Source organism: Cuculus canorus, chromosome 12 (assembly GCF_017976375.1).
Source record: "Cuculus canorus isolate bCucCan1 chromosome 12, bCucCan1.pri, whole genome shotgun sequence".
NCBI classification, from domain to species: domain Eukaryota; kingdom Metazoa; phylum Chordata; class Aves; order Cuculiformes; family Cuculidae; genus Cuculus; species Cuculus canorus.
Window position 1 is genome coordinate 2,748,200 of NC_071412.1, and position 20,589 is coordinate 2,768,788.

The window sequence follows — 20,589 nt, forward strand, 5'->3', positions numbered from 1 at the left end:
TATATTGCTTATTTACAATAGTCTAACTAAGAGCTCATCTCTTGGACAACAGAAGGGTTTGACAGATTCAGATATCCAGTGTAGTCAGGAGAATAATTGTTCAGAAGGTCAACTAGGCCCCATTCAAAGGGACAATAACAGGCTACTGGAGGGAATTGGCAGTTTCAGAAGCATTTTAATATCATGGTGCTTTTCTGTGTTCCTTTCTGGGCTCAGTCTTAAGAACTGAATCTGTACAAGAGGCTAATGTACTGTGATCCAGGTTATGCTTGCTCAGTGAGTATGTGTACAGGAAGTACAGAAAAGACTGCCCTTGAAAGGCATTGATGTTCCTTTGTTTAAATCTGACTTGCTATTTTGGAGCACATCCTTTTCAGAGGCTTCTGAGCTTGCAGCTTTTCTCCTATTTGTTTGTTATGACTTGGCCCATCACTTGAGGCAAACTAATTTCTGCAGTTCTGCTTGGTTAGCATTCAAGAATTTTTTTCTCTTTGACTATTTGATAATCTTTTCAGCTGGAGTCTGAAGCCTGTCTGTTCAGGACTTCAGGGCTTTCCATAGACAATTTTGTCTTGCTGCTCTAATGATACTGTCCTCTCATTTAGAGTTCATCTTTTCCAATTATCAAGACAGCTCTGTTAAAAACCTCTTCCTGTGAAGAGTTTCTATCTGATCTCTTCCTCCAGCATGAATATACAAGAAAGGGATAACTTGAACAAACTGATTCAGGCTTCTTAATCTTCAAAGGTTAGACTGCCCCACTAGCTTGTGGTAAGTAGTTGTGGTTGGTACGTGCAGAAAGGAGGGCAAGAAGTTTATGGGATAAGTTTTGTATTGGCCTCCTGCAATTCAACTCGAGGGTTCAGAGGTGAATCTTTTTCATTTAATTCTGAAGTTCTGTTAGTGCATACTGTTTTGAGATCATACTGGGAGAAAAGATACTGTATTTCCAAAAAGTCTGGGGGAAAAGCATTAAATAATGAAGTTTTTAGCTATAGATGTAGAGGGACATTCCTATTCTAGAGGTTCTGCCTCTGAAGAGATCATTGGACTTGCTTGGAATGTGTATAGGTAGGACTGAATAGACTTCTGGCCCCTTTAAATGTTCACTTTTACCAAATTAATGCTGACTTCTCATCTGTATTACGTAAGGGCAAAGCATCCATCACTGATCGCTAGAAGGTTGCAGCATGAAGTTGAGATAATTACAAATAGGAAGCCTCATCTTCAAGAGATGCAGTGTTTGTCGAGCTGCATTTTCTGGCTTGTGAATCATTCACTTTTGCCATTTTCAGGCTTCCAATTCTTTGTGTTGACAGTGACAGAAATTGTGGAAGATGCTAACTCTCCTATTCCATTTCAGAATCTCTCAAGTGTTTGTATAACTTATTTATTCCAGAAGGATAAATATTAAACAGTATACTTGCACTTTTTATGTGGAAATCTAAATTAATCCATAATGATTCAGAAGTTCTCACTGGTGTCCCATGCATGCATATAGCATTTGCTGTAGGATAGGTTTATAAACATGTGGTATCGCTCACTCCTTGTTAGCGCACACAGTAAATTAAGTACAACACAGAACCTGAAGTTATATTCTGGTCTTGTTTATGCAGGTTTGCGTGTATGTATCACAGTAGCTAAAACAGTAAATTGTAATTCTGATATGAACAAGGAGAAATTCACTGCCTTGAAATATTTAACGAATGGGATTAAACATTTGATTTAAATTATGACTTTTGCTACAGTACAGACATAGATTTCACTACTCTTGCTCAGCTGAAAAAAATGTAAATTAAGTAATATTTTTAGATTATCTTACAGTGTGAAAGTGTATAGATGAAAATGTAAATCACTAAGTAAAATTTCTGATTATAATGAACTCGTCTACCCCCCCATGTGTTCTTTAATTCCTCAGACACAAAATGTAAAGTGTAATACAGATTGTTAATTCAGAACTGATTATTTCAATTGTGGAAATGACAGCTTGCTGTTTAGATAAGATCTAAAAGCATCGAAGTTTGAAAACCAGTTGTTGAACTGTGACAACATACCTCACACAATCTTATTTACAACATTTGATTGGATCGCGTTGCAGTTGTTCTCTAGTTCCATAGCATGTTGCTGGAACCTTGTGCAGATGTTCACATTGTCAAGAGGCCAGAGCTGGATTGCTAAGAGATCTCAGAGCCTCACGGTGGCACTGTTTATTCTTAACAGAAGTTGTGGTTCCTCTGAGGAGCTGAAATCTCTTGCAGCAGAAGATGCATTATATTTTTTGAAATGTGTGGTTTAAGTTCAGTGAAATGAATCATTTTCAGGAAGATGTAGTTCCAACGACAGATAGTTACGGTGACGCGCTGATGAGCTGTAATGGCAGTGTACCTACAATTTGTTGTAGACCAGACTTGGCCTAAAGTCAGGTTTGTTGCAAGGTGACAGGGTATAATTACCAAAATGTCATCCCCTACTAATAACCAGAGAGTTTTCTTACCCAGTAATCAGTAAGAAAAAGCTACATAAACGACCAGAATGCACTTAAGTATGGCACTAAAGAAAATCTTGGTGGCACGAAATAATTCCTGCCAATTGAGTGGAAATGACAGAGAATAACATAAAGTTATCTTTGGCAGGGAGATGTGTGTTTGGAATGTCACTAGTGGACAGTGCATTGAGAACGCAAAGCTTCCTTATAGGCATACAGCAATCTATGTAAGTATAGCAACTTTTCCTTGTTTGTTACACAAGTTTTGCCCTATCAATGTGATGTTTTTCAGAAACATACAATTTTATATTTAAAACTCGTAACAGACCTAATAGGAGAAAAACGTGTTGCAATGTAAGTAGTTTTGTATCTGTTATTTTTCCTTTTTTTACTTCCCTCTGAGAAAAGAGCAGACTTTTGTGTTCCTCTGAACTCCTTAATCAAATCAAACTGATTATTTGTGAGCTACAAAAGTCTGGAAAGCTGTATCAGTTCACTTATTGTAAAGCCTCGGCATCGAGTAGCAAAGTTGAAACTGCCTTAATCTTTACATTTGTCCTGTGTTAAAATTGCATGGAAACGTCAAGTTTTTTGTGTTGTTATTTTGATGACATACTTTAGAAGTACAAGCAGTCTAGCCCCAGAGTGGGAGACAGTCACTGAAGATCTTGCTTTTAAATGTTTGAAAGGTTTTGATGCCTAATTACTGACCTCCAAAAGACTGCTCTGCCCCAATTCAAAAAATGCACCTTCATTCATTGCAGAACTTGGGACGGATCACTTATTTTCAGGGCCACTTTACTTTAACCATTACTTTAGACAGCTTCAAGTGTCTGCTTTGAACTCCTTCTAGGTACACCGAATATCTAGATTTTGGAGTGTGAGGGTGCATTTGAAATACAAATGTTTATTTGATTCTGGGAGGTGGCTTATTTCTGGATATATTGGTAGAAGAACTTAGGGCTCTTAGGTTAATTAAAGTGCTGACTTTGTGTTTTTCTTTGGTGAGGAAGTCTAGGGTAGAACTAAATTTCCAAGTGATAGAAATATGCCACCCTAAGTGGTTCAAACTGTTCAAATGCAGAATTCAAATGTTTTAAAGCTCCTATAAGAAACAGTATGTTTCATAACACTGTTTTGGTTTATGTGATAAATTCAAACACAGTTGTTAATATCAAAGGGAAAAGGAAAAAACTGGATAAACTACCAAATAAAAATTAGAGTAGCTTATTAATAATGTTTTTCCATATACATGTATCTGTGTGTATATATATATATGAGCATAGATTAAGAAGTTCTTTATCTATAATCTTCACTTGTGTATGTGTTCATAGCATATATAGATTCTTTTTACCTATGTATGTATATAGCACACAAAACAATACTTCAATTATAATGTAATGGAGGTTTGTTATGAACTGTGGTATTACTTAATTAGATTTTAGTAGTTAAAGTTATGGAGGAGTTCTGAAGAGAAATAGGCAGATCTGGCCTGTCTGACAGTCCTTGTACGTTTTTTGTGGGGGTCAGAGGCAGAATCTTCATTCTTATGCTTCAAGCAGGAGAAGCAATTATTTTTTAGAAAATTACTTCTTTATTAGGAGAAATGAGCCAAACCTAATTTTGACTAGGCAGTGGCTTTTTTTTTTCCTATAACTTGGGCAAGATTGCTCAAGAAATATAGGAACATCTAACAGGAAAACTTTCTTAGGAAAAATAATAGGTGTTGCTAGGAGGGGTAATTAGTCTTAAAATGTGACCTTCAGATATTTAAAATAAGTAGAGGGGTCTTTTTGGGAGGGTTATTTAGAGGTTGGACAGTTTTGTGGTGGATTTTTTTATTGTTGTAGTTTTTTCTCTAGTTTCCTATAGAATGTTATTGTCTTGGACGTTTAGTGCACACTGATTTTGATAGCATCACCACTGATAATTTTTCTTTACTTTTAGTTGATGTTTTAATAGGTTTTAATTAAACTACCAGCCTATCTGGTCTAGTATGTTCCTTTTGTTCAGTGTAGATGATTCAGCTATAAATAACAGATGTCAAGCAGTGCCAACTGAATATTTGCCATTTGAAATGAAGTTTAACACCAGGGTCAACTCTTAACCATTTGTGGGTCTTAACCAGTGTGAGGTTTTCTCAGAAGACTGACTGACAATACAAATATCTTAGTTCGAGCCTAACTTAACAGTGACAGTAATTATAGATTGCTCCTACTGCTGAGCATTTCTGCCTCTGATCATTCATAATATCTGTGGTAACACTTATCCTCTTCCCAGTTATTTATGCTTCTTTTGTTTTCAGATTTCAATTAGTTAACTAATAAACCAAGAATTATTATCAAAGCAGAAATTAGTGTACAGACAACTTGTGGGAAATTAGGTACAATTTTATGGGTCTATCTGATATTTCCCTCGAACTACATGATTTTTCCCTTTACTTTAAGAATAGCATTTACTTGTAAATTCCGTTTGAAGTGGCTGTTTATGCATTTATAGCGGTTATGTGTACAATTAGATTGATACTACACAAAATGCAAATGTCCTTGCATGTCTAAAACGCTTAGCAAAAATAAATCTTTCTAGTCACTCTGTGCTGCTTTTTCTGTTCCCTAGTACTTTGTTATATGCTTGTTTTTTCTTTTCTTTACATGATTGTTGGGAAAGAATCAATCTGCTGAACACTAGGGTGTTTAATATCAAAACAAGAATATATTCAAGGAGTAGAAATTCTTCCTGGAAAACAATGGGAAATTAATTATGAATCTTCTATGTTCTCACCTGATGAGTGAGGTTTATTAAGTGTTTGCAGAAATGAGGCTTCTCAAGGGAACAAATTCCAAACTGTTCAGCAATTTATAGTGAAAATTAATATGCTGGTTGCATCCAACCCCCCTAATACTTTGGCAGGATAGATGCTGCTTTCGGTATGAAGCACCTTGTACTAAGCTGTATGCCTGTATTCAATTGTTATAAATGCATATGACTTGCTTGTGCCACTAGCAAAATTGTGTGTGGTCACAGCGATACAGTACATTTCTAGTAATGCTACAAGTGTTGATTATAATTCCACGTGTGACATGCTTAATGTGAAAATTATGCATGCATATTTGTGTAGCTCAGTATGCTGACTCTGTTCTTTCCGCTTGTGCAGTATTACCATTGCTCATTCCGAATGACGGGTGAAGGCTGGTTTCTTTGTTGTGGAGAATATCAAGATGTTCTTATTATTGATGCTAAGACTTTGGATATGCTTCACACTTTATCATCATCTCAGTCTTCTGATTGGATAAATTGTATGTGTATTGTACACTCTGCAAGAATTCAAGGTATACATTTTAGACGTATTTATGTAGGCCATTTAAATTAAGATAAAATTTTTCTGTATAGATACACTAGTCCTATTATATTTAATGTCTAATCATGTTTTACGGAGCTGTTACGTGCAAGGTGTTAACATTTCATTGACAGCACCTAAAAAGGTGTTTTAATGCTCCTACTGTTGGTCATGTATTATTTGATATATTTATTGAAGAGAAAACCAAGCAGCCTCTACACTGCTTGTAAGCAGCTCATTTTTTGTACGTGAGTACAAATGAATTCTGTGATATCAGGGAAATTGAGGCACATACCCACCATTCTGTGCCTTATAATAAAATATGTCTGATTGGACAAAATAATTATTTGCTATTTGCTTGCATGTTTTGTATTTCTGCAATTAGTTATTTTTGTGTAAAGTTAGTATTACATCTAAACAGGGTCCTGTAGAATCCATGTTTTAGTGCAGTATCTATACCAGCGTTCTCTTGGTGTTAGACACTGTTTGAAATTGGTTTCAAGTTTACTATTTTACTGTTGACTTTCCACAGAAGACTCATTGGTTGCAGTGTCTGTAACTGGAGTTCTTAAAGTGTGGGACCTGTCTTCATCTTTGAATAGCATACAGGTCAGTCTGTATGAGGTGTGAAAGAGTGATTTGAACAGTAACATGAACGGAGTAATATTCTCAAGTAAAGGATACTTTGAAGCAGAATATGAATAAATCAAAATATTCTGGATATGTATTAAACAGGATTGATTAATTTTGTCACAAAATTCTGAAAGCACACCCTCTTATTACTATTTAAAATTAGTTGAGCCATCGGACAGCTCATGCCTTGACAACTGCAATGTCTTTTTTCCTAGGCATCTTGTCTTTCCATATTCCACATTGCTGAAGATGCAGTGCTTTCCTGCTGCCGTGATAATGTCATTCCATTCTTTGAGCCCCTTCATTCCATCCTTTAAACTCAAAGTACTTCCTCTTCACCCTTGTTACTTTCTTCAGAATGGTCCTTTAGACTGTATTCCTTGACCTGCCTCCCACAGTGCTTTCTTCACCTGGAAAAGGCTCTTGCTGTGTCAAGTGCCCGATTTCTCCATCTTCAAACTTGCTTATTCTGTGCAACTTCACTTGATGTGCACAAGTGTTGGAATTGGAATATGATGATTTGCTTTTGAATTAAACTCTTAGAGCTAGATTCACAAAGGAGCTTTGGTATTGCAGCTAAGTACTGTGGATCATCAAGAGAAATGGCAAAATGTCAACAGTTTTCTCTAAACATTTGTAATATATTACTGCCTCGCTGGGCAGACTGCAGAGCGTGTCACAGCACTTCTTGTTAATGGGTAGAATCAGGCCTCCCAGCAGGGTCTGTCAAATTTCATACCATACTGGTGGTTTTGTCATGTGTTTATCTCCTATGTGGCTCTTCTTTCCTTTTTCTTTTTATTTTTTTTGGGGGGGGGGGTGGTCTTTGCAATATTTCTAAAGCAAAAATACTGTTATGCTGTAGACATTATGGGGACTGTAACAACTAACTGGTGACATCAGAGAAAGCTTCTGGTATGGTGCCATCCGTTTATGGCCTGAGACCTTGTTTTGTGAAGGGAGAAGTGCGGAGTTAGTATCAATCCAGCTGCTTTATATTTTAAACAGCAGCATTTTAAAAAACATTGTTGGACTTAATCAAAATTAATTGGAGCTGCAAGGTGTAGTGAGAGGATGGTTTGCAGTTTGATAGCCATTTTTCCATGACCAGCATACGCCTTCTTTGAGAGATTTTAGTCAAAACAGAAAACATCAATGTTTTAATCAATAATAAATAAAAATAATTCCAATATAATATTTTTGAGCATGATGGTCTTTTAAGTCAAGTATGTGTGCAAAAATGGTTGACGGTTTAGCCCTGACCTGACTAATTTCAGCTACCAAAACTGTACAGTTGGCTCTCAGTTCTCTCCCTCCACCCCTAGGGAAAGGAGAAAGGAAAATGAGAGGGAAAAAGGCTTGGGGGTTGGAAAGTAAAACTACAGCTTTAATGAAATGATAGTGATGAAAATAATTAAAAGTAATAAAATGGGTATATATCATATATACATAACAAGGTTGTGCCCCCCCCTTGGTGACTATACGCCACCACAGGTACTGTAGAGCAGTCGGGAGGGAATGGGTCTGCGTCTAGGAGGGAGCAGGACTCAGGAACTGGATTCGGGAAGCATGGATCCAGGATCAGGAGCAACAACAGATGAGGTCCTCACTGGACATTGGCCATCGCACAAGAGGGATGAGACCCTCGTGATCTCTGTTTTAGACAGTGTGACGCATGTGGGATGGAATACTCTGTTGGTCAGTTCAGGACACCTGTCCTGTCCTTGCAGGTGTGGCCCTTTTTCACCAGCTCGAGGGTGGCCTTGGATACTATAGGAATAAGTATAAGCATTGGCCTTTCTGCATTCCAGCACGGTGTTATCACTTCTGGAGGGGAACACTGTCTCACAAACATGCACTTAGCTTTCAGAGAATGAAGTTGCTTAGAGCAACTGATTTCAAGTCACAAAACTGACTCTAATTTAGGTCAAACCACAACAATGTTGAAAATACATACGTTGTTTGTTTGGGTTTTTTTTTTTTAAACCATCCGTGCATTCAGCAATAAAAAGCTAAGAAAATGAATTACTCTTCCACTACTTTTTAAAGCTGTTAAGTTTGAACAAGATATATGACAACACTATTAATCTCAGACTAACCTGGTTTCAAGTACGAATGGAAACGGGGAAGCAGAATATACATCAGCCATTCTGAATCTCCTACTGTTAGTTTATAAGTTGTAGATATCTTTTTGACTGAGGAATACATAGCGGATACTTATTACACCAGATGCTATTTATGACCTACCTTTAGTCCTTCTCTGTATTCATTATCACTTTAAGTGAAGTCAAGGTCTGTGCCATGCTGAACGTCTTCTGTTTACACGGTGCTTTTACCCTGCTGTCTTCCTATCTCACTTTTAATTAGGAATTATATGTTGCTTTGCATTTTGAAAGTGTATGGTAACAAGTTTATATTCAGTGGTTTGTTTTTACCCTAAAATTAAAAGGTCAGATATCTAGAATAAATCTTACTGCTTTTTTCTTCTGTGCTGTTAAGGAGAGACAAAGTGTGTGTGAGAAGGAATCAAAATCTCTGGACTGTATGAATTGTCAGGCAGTACGGTTTTGTACGTACACAGAGAGGCTCCTTCTAATTGTGTGCTCCACGTGCTGGCAGGTACGTTATTGGGCATTACAGTTTCTTTTTAATTTTGTTAATTTGAAAAGCTGATGAGATATTTACATGCAGATACTTGTTTTCTTTAAGAAAAAGCATTCAGTAATTGCCAGATATAATGGTACACTTTATCCCTAGTCTGCTTAACTGCTTGACTGAGATGAAGTGTTTCTTTTTATGGATGTATTTCTGCTTTAAAAGTTTGATATGAAATTGGCTGAGTAGAAAGGGGATTGCTTTATGTATTATTAGTCAGCTTGAGAGCATTGGGTGCATCATAGTCCCTTCCACAGTGCGTCTCAAAGGGAGAAAAAGATGCACAAAAACTGTTTAAGTAGGACATAAGTAATCACAGTTGGCAAGTCCTTGGTAACTAGGAGTCTTTGTTCCATCAGAGAAAACAGCTTGTGTTCCCCTAAAAGAAGCCAGTGAACTAGAGATGCCAAACTATATCACTTTTTCTTATAGCTGTAAGAAAATATATGCGTTGTGTAGTTACTGAAAGTTATTAGTTTATTTTTAATTTTAGTTAAACTGAACTTCGTAAAATTCTGTATTTCTTTTTCCTAATGTTATGACATTCCTCTTAAAATAATCCTAAGTGCAACCTGTCTACCTGATCCAAACACCACTGCTGTTGGCAGGGAGGAGCAGAAATTTCAGATGCACCTGGATCAACTTTGAATACTACAGCTGTAGGGTATCCTTGAGGTTGCTCTTGGAGTATTTAAGAAGTTCATAAAGTCCACATATAAAGAAATTCAATAAATAGGGTGGATAGGTTTTTCATGGAAAAATCCATGTAATGTGCGTTGTTTTCTAGTAATTTCTGTGTTTTTCCACAAGAGGTGCATGTTTACTGTAATACCTCCATTACGCATTTTAATATTTTAATATTTAATATTTTAATATTTTACTCTTTACTGCTTGAAGTAGTTTTATAGATACATAAGTCATGTTGGATTTTTTTCAATGTTTTAATGAATATACAGCTTTAAAATAATGATGATGATAATGATCTTACTCTTTAATGCCATTTACTTTTTAATGTGCATTAAAGCCATGTGGTAGGTAGTGTAGGGGAGATTCACGTATGTGTTTAGAGTGGCTTCTTAACCCACTTGTGTAATAACAAAAATACAGAGCAAATTAGTTAGAAATTAGGTAATGAATAGAGATTAGCTATGAATATTTTTGTAGGAATTCTTATTCTGAAATCTATTTCCTCATACTGCTGGAATAAATGATAAAAATGTGGCTATGAATACTTTTCCCCATGAAATGAAACTAGGAATGTGAACAAGCAGACAGTATCCTAGGTTGCCCTAGTTGTATCCTGTTTCAGCTTAAAATGGGAAGGTCAGAGGAAGCAAACAATTCATATTTTTTTACTGGCTCTAGAAATGAGAGAGAGGAGAATTCTTGCAAGCAAAGGGGATTGTGTGTTCTTTGCTTTCAATTAATTTGCAAAAAAAAGAAAAATCTCTGTTGCTCCCCAAAGGAAAAAATCTGCTTTAAGATGTGTGGTGATTAGACCAGCGGATTGTCTTTGAAAGAATAGAGACAGAAGCATTTATAGCTTCTATCAAATTCTTTGATGTTGTATTTATGTGCTAAATTCATTACCTACCTCTTTATAAGAAGTTAATATTCCAGTAAAAATAACAAATGCAGGGCAAAATAAAATAAATCTGATCTGAAATCTCCTCGTACAACAGAAGCCTGTAATGCTGCTTTTTTTTTTTATTTTCAGTTTCTTTATCTTCAAAGTATACTATTTGTTTCTGACTTTGTGGTAATGGTACTATGAAACCTACTTTGGCTTTAAAAAAAGGTAGTCAAAAGGAGTCAAGATTATGTTCTACTTGTGGCCCCAAACCAGCTTGAATTAAAATGAACGTGCCAGTACTATTTGTTTCTGTTTGCTTGGTTTTTTCTGATCTTAGGTCTACGATTTCTGTGATTTCTCCTTGCTTTGTACTGAATTCTGTAAAAGTGGCCAGTACTTCGCTGGTGGTGAAGTACTAGCAGCTTACAGACTTATCATCTGGACAGAAGATGGCCACAGTTACATCTACCAGCTGCTAAACAGGTGGGCTCAGATGGGAAATTCACACAAATAGTTCAGGTACAAGATGAACTTTGGGAGGTTTATTATGGAAAATCTCTGCATGTTGCAAATGATCAAAAACCAGAACAAAACCACTTTGGCACTCAAAGATTTACCCTGAGTTTGACAGCCCTCAGTCTTTGTTTGACACAGCGGGGGACACAGGAATAAGATTAGCCATGTAGAACGTGGGCAGCTGGTGCTGTGGTTTCAAAAAGTCGCTTGTAATTGCTTATTCGGTAACTTTTAATTGAACTTGTGAATCATGGATGTTACTTTTCTGCTTTCTAAAAAATACAACTTTGTAAAGCTTTTAATTTCTATTTTTTCCTCACATGATGCAGCGGGCTTTCTAAGAGCACGTATCCTGCTGAGGGAAAGGTGCTGAAAGAAACTGTTTATCCTCACTTACTCTGCTTTACTGATGTGAAGGAAAATAAGGTAAATTCATAAAGGTTGACAGTGAGTTTTAAAAGTTCATTCATTGTTTGTTTGCTGTTATTATCCCTAAAAAATTGTTGACAGTTTTAATTGTTCTATGAAAACAATGAGTAAGGCTTACTGCTTTATTTAAAAATTTGTAGTTACAAACTCAGGGATGCTTATAGCATATTTTTGTCCTAAATTCTGGCCATATTTACTTTTTTGTGGTGGAGGAAACCCTGTATTTGCAGCTATGGTTTGGCTAGTTGTTGAAGTGTTCTTTTCTGAAAAAGGGAGTGGTTTTTATTGTTGTTGTTGGTTTGGGTTTTTTTAAGTGGCCTAAAATAGCTTTAAAAGCTTTTACTTTGAACTCTAAAAATGTAAAACTAAAAACTGCAGAACAACATACAAGCCAGCCCGCAAGCAAACTGTAGGCAAGTTGTTTAGTTCTTGTTCTATTAAGAAATGCCTGCACGTTTCAGTGTAACTACCGAAATAGGTTCTTTCTCATGCGCATGCATCCTAAATTGAAGCAATTTGAATCTGTGACGTTTCATCCAGAATACTGTTATCTTGAGCCATCGGAGGCATAATTGCATGCTGAACTTTCTTATACTGTGAGCAGAATGACAGTACCCTCAGTGCACAAAATTAGACACGTGACTTTTCAGGATGATGGTCTCTGCTTGAAGAAGCCTCTAAGGCTAAGGAAAGAGGAAGCTAAAAGAAGTAGGTCATCTTTATGTTTCTGATTGAGAATATGCATTTAGTCACACCAATTTCAAATTTAGAAGTTACCACTTGGGCAAAGTAGCTCAAGTGGTCTCAGCTATGTTGGTAAGCCTACACCGTTACCCACTTCTTGAGTAGCGCTTTGTAGGACCACAAAGAAATAGGTAAGGAAAAGCAGTTGATTTAAAGTGGAAAATTGACTAGAATTAGGAGGTAGGAAAAAAAAAAATGTAGCAGGGGTTCTTTGGCAAAAATTGAATCAAAACATATAGAAAAAAATTTTTTATGGAGCTTTGGTTCTGGCTTATTTAAGTCTTATTGCTAATACTGTTTATGTATAGTAGTTATTGGAAGATGTGAATGTAATTCCTGCTTGCAGTTGCATCAGTTTGAGCTGTATTTGCATGTGAGCTCAGGCAGGTATTTAAACAGCTTCTGAAAATGTACAAAGGAGACATTTTCATTTGTACCTGACTAGAAATACTGTCAAATATATAGGTTTTCTAGTGTTCTTTTTTCTTTCTGTTGACCATTATATGCTCTTAGAAAGTATTTTTGTTGCATACTCTTGCAAAGCCTGACATTTAATTTTCAGTTGAAGGGCAATAGCAAAAGCCTTTCAGGTTTTCCCCCAGAACGCTGTGATCTTAAAGCAGATAGGATAACTGCTGAAGGGTGCCAGAAGGTCAGATATCATGAGGGAAAAGAAATAGCTAGAAACCCATGGCTTAGCAAATAATAGGCTTACAGTGGTTGTAGGAAGCTTCCCCCAAAAGTATGCATTTTTTAATGTCTCCTGCCCTTTTCTACTATTTATGGCTTAATATTTCCTATGCTATCTGAAAAACATTGTGTAGCAGACTTGTGAAACTACAAGACTGCCTGTGTGATGACCCATTTTGATCTCTATTCTTAAATTATAAACTCGACCATATTACAGTAAAGTTGGTTATTGTGGAATTTACTCATGGATTTCAATGTTGTAAATAAAATAGATCCAAAATATGAAGATGTTATTAAAATGTCTTGCAGGAGCAAACAGAGTCAAGTTGTGTCTACACTACCTGGGAAGAGGTGATGGGTGAAACAAAACAGTTTGTGCTGATGAAGTTTCATCCACACTTTCTACAGTACAGGGCGTGCTTTGGGGGTTTTTGGCGTGGGTGTTTTGTGTTCCTGCACGCTTCTCCCAGTTTATTTTCGTGCAGAAAGAATCCCAATCTGATCCTTGAAGACAGCATTGCAACACTATCCTAAGCATTCACTTCCAAAGTAGATGCCTGGTGTAAACTCAAACATCTTAATATAGACATACCTGAAGATTCCCCATTTTCCTAACTCTTGCAAGGGTTTTGAGCAATTAGAGGCTTCCCTTTATTATTTGTGGTAATATATTGACAGGCAAAGAAAATTTACAGACTTCTGGTCTTTGTGGGAGAGTAAAAACATGGTGCTTTTCCAAGAGAAATATGCTGCAATGAGTTTTTGTGTTGACTAAATGAAACTAGGTTGATGTCAGTAAGTCTGTTTATTACTGATAATATGCCTCTGTAGTATCTTTTTCCAGGTGTCTAAAGGATGGTGTTATAGACTATTACTTATCTATGTAAAAGCATAGTTCTGATCTTTTTATTTGTAGTAGTTTAAGCTATCCTGATGGAAGCTTTACTGAATTTGTTAATTTGTTTTGATATGAAATTTATCAGTTTGACTGCATTTTTTTTTTTTATGTGTTGGTGATACTATTTATAGATTCTCCATTTAGAGACAGTAAACCTAGGGAGCCCTTCCATTTTGCTTTTCCATTTGGGATGTAGGCTTAGCCAAGGATACTGCCAAAGCAGACATGATCTTTGAGGGCCTTGCAGTAGGCAGGGTAAACCTGATCTAAGCAGAACTTAATGGCAGGTGAGGGTTCAAACATTATTTGTTTTATATTCCTACAGCTTTTGATGTAAAAAAACCTTTGAATTTGCAATTAATTATTACATTATCACCTCTTTTGTATCAGAATATTGATTTATTGTTATTTTTGGCAGAGTTTTCCTTTTGTTATGGGCTTCATGAATGAAAGAAAGGAGCCTTTCTATAAGGTTCTTTTTTCTGGTGAACCTTCAGGAAGGATCACTTTGTGGCATGTTCCTGATGTCCCTGTGTCAACATTTGATGGTTCGCCAAAAGGTCTGGCAATTTTGTGCTCTTGATACTGTCTTATTAGTTACTCTAAGTCAATTTTCATGGAGACTTAAATTGTCACGAAAATATTTTTGCACTAGAAAGTGATGCTCATTCATTCATAGTGTGATGATTGTATGTAGTTAGGAGCAGGACGATAACAAAGAGGAGTGTCTAGAAATTCTTTGCTGAACTGAACAAATAAATGTTCTTGTTTCCTTACTCTCTGCCCATAAATACTTCTCTACCAAATGTCATCAAAATTTACTTAGTTGATGCTGCTTATGGTTGTTCATGGGGAGATATAAAAGAAAGGATTTAGTGAAATGTGACCTAGTGTTGGAATAGGAACTGCTGGCTTGCCATTGCTAGGCTGCAGAAAGGATAACTTAGGGCAAGCAATGAAGAGATGAAAATGTGTTTTGCTTTTATTTGGATTTTTTTTGTTTTGAAAAGGAAAAAAAATTAAAAATTCCTGACTCTCTCCCCCCACCCCCTAGAGATCCCAATTACAGCAACGTGGACACTTCAGGATAATTTTGATAAGCACCACTCAATGTCAGAGGGCATTATTGATCATCTTTCTGCATCTGAAGATGGAATTGGAAGTGCAGTTATCAGTTCCTCTGTATATATACCCAGTCTTGATAAGCTCGTGTGTGGATGTGAAAATGGGAGAATTTTTGTAACAGTAGGTCTAAAAGCTGCAAGAGCAAGGCTTTTAGAAAACATGTCTTTGCTGAAAGGTAAGTTTTAACAATTTTGTCCAAATGCATCTCGGTCAAGCACAGAAGACTGTTTGCTTCCAACATCCCTGTGAAAATTCTCTAAAAAATAGGGGTGATGTTCAGGGATTGAATGAGGAAAATGGAAGATTATGATTTTCTTTCTCCCTCTGTAGCTGATCTGTCAGATCACAGCTTTAGTACTGTCAAGGTGCTTTGCACTGTTAGGAGTCTAATGGCTGTGGAGATGGAATCACCTCGAAGGAGATAGAGAGGATCTTATGATTGGACAGTAGTCACCTTTGTCTTTTTTCCCTCTAAAAGATCTTTCTGCTGAAGGAATAAAAGGGTACATCTCAGTAGCTGAATCTCAGAGTACAGACCTTCGACCTTCCTTTTAGCAACATGTGCGAAGTTATTTGATCATATGTAAAAAAATTGTTGTTTAGTCTTTTGCATCCCCCAACTTTTAGCAAGTGTACTGCAGAAAATGGAACCTCTATTCTTAAAGGACTGAAATAATTTATGTACCATTCTGTTTCAGGTAATTTACCTTATAAGGTTCTGAACGGCCATAGTGGCAGGGTCACTTGTTTACTTTATCCCCATGATAAATCAGTAACATTTGATCCAAGCTGGCTGTTATCAGGGGGCCAGGATTCTGTCGTGATCTGCTGGGATATATTTACTGGAGACATCATACATCAGTTTAAGCTGCAGTCTGGTCCAGTGACAGAGCTCTTACAATCTCCAGAAAACTACAGAGTAAGTAAAGGCGTAATAAGTGATATTTCAAACCCCCCCCCCCCAAAGTATCTCTATCTGTGTATGTGTGTGTGTATGTGTATACATATATGAGAGGAAAAACTACCCGACCATACTTCTATCTTGCAGCACTTTAACCTTAATTTACAGTCATTTAATTGTTGTCTTCGAAAGCTGCTTTTAATTTCAGGGGTTGATTTCTTGTCAGTTTGTAATTTCGGTGATTCAGAAAAGAACAATCTTAAACTGGTGGCATAATATATTGAAGCTTGTAACATTCTAGTCACCATTTTTAATATAATTGTTGTCAATCTATATGTTAATCTGAATATCTCCTAACTTCTGAAATTAAAAACTGTAATTAGTAAGGCTAGGAGTTTAAACATAGTAAGAAAAGGTTTGGACCAATAGTACTTTAATCTAAATGTACATGCTTGATTTCGGTTCCTGAAACATTGTGGTGGTCCTTTGCATCTATGATTTTGTGTGTTACAAGATTTAGAATAATTTCATGTTTTTCTTTAAATGAATTTTGAAGTTAAAATTTAGACGATTATTGTACTGAACACTCCAGGAAATTTTCTTGAAGAAATTCTGTCCCTGCTGTATTCCAGGATGCTGGGATTTCAGTCTTTTCCATTTAAAAGACATATTTGATACTTATGGTTGACTCAAAGTTCACTTGCATGCTATCATTAAGTAGTCAGAAATGTTTTGCAGTTGCGTAAGTTCTTAATGCTTGTAAGGCTCTCTTTGGCCCTTTTTCTGGAAACTAGATAGGATTTAATGCTTGCTTGGATGGTGTTCAGTTCTTTATACAAGGCTGAATTTTTCTATAGGGTGAATTCCTTCATGTGTCATCAAAAATTGCTTGCAGGAAGGGAAGGATTTGCAGAATCAGATCCGTGCAATGTGAAATGAAATTGTAACATACCCAATTTTTCATTAGAAGTATATTGCTCTTGGGTTTTTTGACATAGGAGCTGACGTAATTTTATGTTGCACTAAGAGCAGTTTGGTTTAAGGTTATTTTTTACTGCTTTCTCTTCTAAGACATCTGCTTCTGTGTACTTGGCTATATAATCACTGCTTTGATAGACTAAGTTATGGGAATAAGTGGTATTTAATCTTTTTTAAAGGGAAAATCAGAAGAGATCATATGTTTTCCTATCAGGTTGGTTGTTCAGCTAGCCTCTTAAAAGACAAGTTGGAGGTGTAGGCTGAAATGAACCATCATGTCCTAAAATGAGTACATTATGGGAAAGAAATCAGTGGACAACTTTCACCAGGCTTGTTAAAATTATGTGGCTGTGACTCTGGTTACAGTTGAATCTGAAGTTCTTTCTGTTTTGCAGTTAAAGGATGATAGCATAGTGTGCTGTGTGTGCAGTGATCACTCGGTAGCAATTCTACACCTTCAGAAGAGTGTATGTCTCTTACATGCCAGAAAACATCTGTTTCCTGTGAAGAAGATAAAATTTGACCCTGTTGAAAATCTGCTAATTGTTGGATGTGAAGACGATTCAGTTTATATTTGGGAAATTGAAACAGGTAATAACACGGAGAGGTTTTTTATTCCCTTTCCTTAAGATTTGCTTGTCTTGTGGTGTTATACAAACCTAATTTATAGAAGACCAAAGCAGAAATATTAACTCATTGAATATATGAATTACAAAGTTTAAACATTCATATGAACAAGCAAGAAGCAAAGTGTTCATGTGGTTCAGGACAGGTCACTAGTAAAATATGATAGCTTAAGTCAGATCCTCACAATTAGATGATTAGCTGACTTTGCAGTGAATTGATTAGAATATTTCTGGAAGCTATAAATAAAATATAAGTTATTGTCTTCATTAAAAAGAATGAAGTTTTCAGTCCTAACAATCCCAAGTTAGAGCACAAAGTTCTGCTTTCTTCAGCACAATCACGATCTGAGAACCCTTTTGAGTTAATTGACATTCAGTTAATAGTGGAAGGTAATTACAAAGCTCACAACTGGAACAGCTGCCCAGGGGGGTGCTTGAGTCGCCTTCCCTGGAGGTGTTTTAAAGGCGGTAGGTGAGGTGCTTGGGGCCATGATTTAGTAGTAGACAGGTAGGGTTGGAGTTGATGATCTCCAAGGTCTTTTTGAACCTGGTGATTCTGTGGATTGTGTCATCAGGAAAACTAAAGCTGAGTGTTTCATATGTTAAACTGTAGATTCTCAGGTGATTTGAATGTGTAATGCTGATTCCCAAGGGTAATAAATATAGTTATTCAAACTTTGACAGAACTATCAGAAGCTGTAACGGTACTAGACGTTACAATATAGTGTTTCCATGCGACTTGGAGCTGTGTGCTGGGAGGGTGGAAGTACATAATGAGCCTAGAACCACTGAAATGCACAGCATATTAATACTGCATGAAAACGTAGTTTTACTAATATAACACTGACCATAATATATTTTACAAGTTATTACAACACGCTGCCTCGGCTGACTGCTTTGGACAAAAATGTCCCTTGTTTTAAAGTACAAAATATCTATGCTTAATGAATGACTTGGCAAAATGAGTACACCATAATTTACAAGCCTATTGTGTTAGTGAGCTGCTCAATATCATTAAGCTACTGGCACAGGAAATGCCTTCTGGTACTTTTCCCAAATGTCCTGAGATCCTGCTTTAAAAAAAAGGGGGTTAAGATAAGATTAAGTTGAACTAACAGTTATACTCAGTTAAAACCCTTGTTTTTACCCCAGTGTGTTTTTCTTACAGCTACTCAAAAATATGAAGTTATTCTATGAAGTTCTTGTACTTTTGCACTGTATTTTGAGATTTAAATTCTTTTAAATATTTGTGTTCAAAAAATTAATAAAAAATTAAGAAGAGAATGTGTGACCTGAAACCATTAGGTTTGTATATAGCATTCAACTTATTAACCTGTTTTTCTTATTATTCAACAGTCTTGTTGTTGCTGAGTGACTGAAGTTTATGCAAACAATATTGCTGTTAACAGGAGAAGCTGTAAGCTGTAGCTGCCCCACGCTTTAGCATAAAGCAAATAAAACAGCAACAGTGTGACGTTAATTTGATTCTTATCATAGCCTAGTTGCTTGTTTTGTAGCGATTGCCAGAAAGTCACTTTTCCTAGTGGTGAAGTATAAAAGGTAGAATGGAAAGGTATTGTACTAGATGCCTGTTGTCACTAAGGGAAGCTCGAGCAGGCATTTCAGCAGTCGTTAATAAACACACACGCTTTTGTGGAGAAGTTTGTAAAGATGCTACCAGTCTCCAGCTGTTCTATCTACATCTTCATCGCTCTTTCAAAACTTGTTGAAAATAGATGAGAAATTCACGTGAGGGAAATACTGATATAGAATATTTTCTTTTCGTTCACAGCTTAAAAAGGACATTTCTTTAAAACGTGTAACTGTAGTTAGGCTTTTTTCTAAGTACATACCAAATTGAGAATGAGACGTCCTTGAAGGTCTTAATGCCTGAATTTTATTAGCATTTCTTGTAGAGTCATATTTTAAACAAAGGATTAGTGTGCATTTGAAACTGCAATAAAATGTAGCAAATTTTAATAAAGGACCACAGAATATTTTTTCCTTCTAAATCTGTTGTCGCTATGGTTCTTAACTGATCTGCATAATGTATTTTCTGTCAGACGTTAATCACTTTGTTTAAAGAGGGAAATAGATGAGATATTAAAGCTCTAAAATACAGATGTTGAGCATGCAGTGATTATTTTTCATGCATGCTTTTATGATGCATTTGTTATGGATCCGTCATAGTCTGTGCTGTTGTTGTATTTGTTGAGTACAGTCTAACAGCATCTCAGGTGCCCCTGTGATGGGAATAAAAGTTAAAGCTCACCTGGTGGCAAGTCTTGATGTGCCTCTTGGCAAGACCTTGGATTCTAAGGGGACTCAGATCCCACAGAATGTCAGTGCAACACTTAACGACCTTCTTAAACAAACAAACCAAAACCCAAAGAAAATAGAACCCCCCCAAACCAACCAACCAAAAAAACCCTTCTGAATTTCAAGCCAAAATAACTATGCTAATGACATGAGAGAATATAACTTCATTTATCATAGCATAAGAAGTTAATTTAAAGTTTAATTATTAACAGAGCTTATTTCTGGAGCCGTTGGAGTGCCATGAAGTGTAGTAGTTCCTATGAAGGTGCATCTTCAGTAGGCCTTGTTGCCCGCTGATGTCTGCGGGAGGACAGCAGTGTACAACAGGATAGCTTTGTTTTAGATTTTTCATGGGAAGGTTTGTTTTCTGATAAAAATTTCTAAGACTTAAATATATCCCACATCTAAAAAAAAAAAACCCAGCTTTTTACTTTTTCAGCCTTTCAGTATGCTTTTTACTTCCTAGAACATACGCTGCTAACTAGAAGTAGTGCTGACAGGTCATAGGTATTCCAAACTTCTGGGGCTGAGTAAATAATTGCTAAGTGATTCATCCTGTCATTTTTAAATTGAAGCTTTTGTCTCTTGATTTAAAGAAGCCATCTGTATAGACCTGAAAAAAAGCAGCTCCGTGCATGGTGTTAGAGAAGGCCACGTCTGCACTGCTCAGAAAGGTATCT

At 36.4% G+C, this 20,589-nt stretch overlaps 1 protein-coding gene across 5 annotated transcripts in view; it reads left to right on the plus strand.

The window, feature by feature from the left end:
* Nucleotides 1-20,589, plus strand: part of WDR72 (WD repeat domain 72) — a 129,925-nt gene that overhangs the window by 12,949 nt on the left and 96,387 nt on the right. For all 5 annotated transcript variants that reach the window (XR_008451933.1, XM_054078127.1, XM_054078129.1 and 2 more), the window contains 10 exons: nucleotides 2,634-2,712; nucleotides 5,640-5,814; nucleotides 6,355-6,431; nucleotides 8,955-9,074; nucleotides 11,021-11,166; nucleotides 11,529-11,625; nucleotides 14,379-14,520; nucleotides 15,015-15,260; nucleotides 15,784-16,004; nucleotides 17,360-17,555. Coding sequence is in view for 4 of the 5 variants with exons in the window: in XM_054078127.1 (XP_053934102.1) it covers nucleotides 2,634-2,712; nucleotides 5,640-5,814; nucleotides 6,355-6,431; nucleotides 8,955-9,074; nucleotides 11,021-11,166; nucleotides 11,529-11,625; nucleotides 14,379-14,520; nucleotides 15,015-15,260; nucleotides 15,784-16,004; nucleotides 17,360-17,555 (1,499 nt within the window). In the remaining variant the exon portion in view is untranslated. The remainder of the gene's footprint in view (nucleotides 1-2,633; nucleotides 2,713-5,639; nucleotides 5,815-6,354; nucleotides 6,432-8,954; nucleotides 9,075-11,020; nucleotides 11,167-11,528; nucleotides 11,626-14,378; nucleotides 14,521-15,014; nucleotides 15,261-15,783; nucleotides 16,005-17,359; nucleotides 17,556-20,589) is intronic.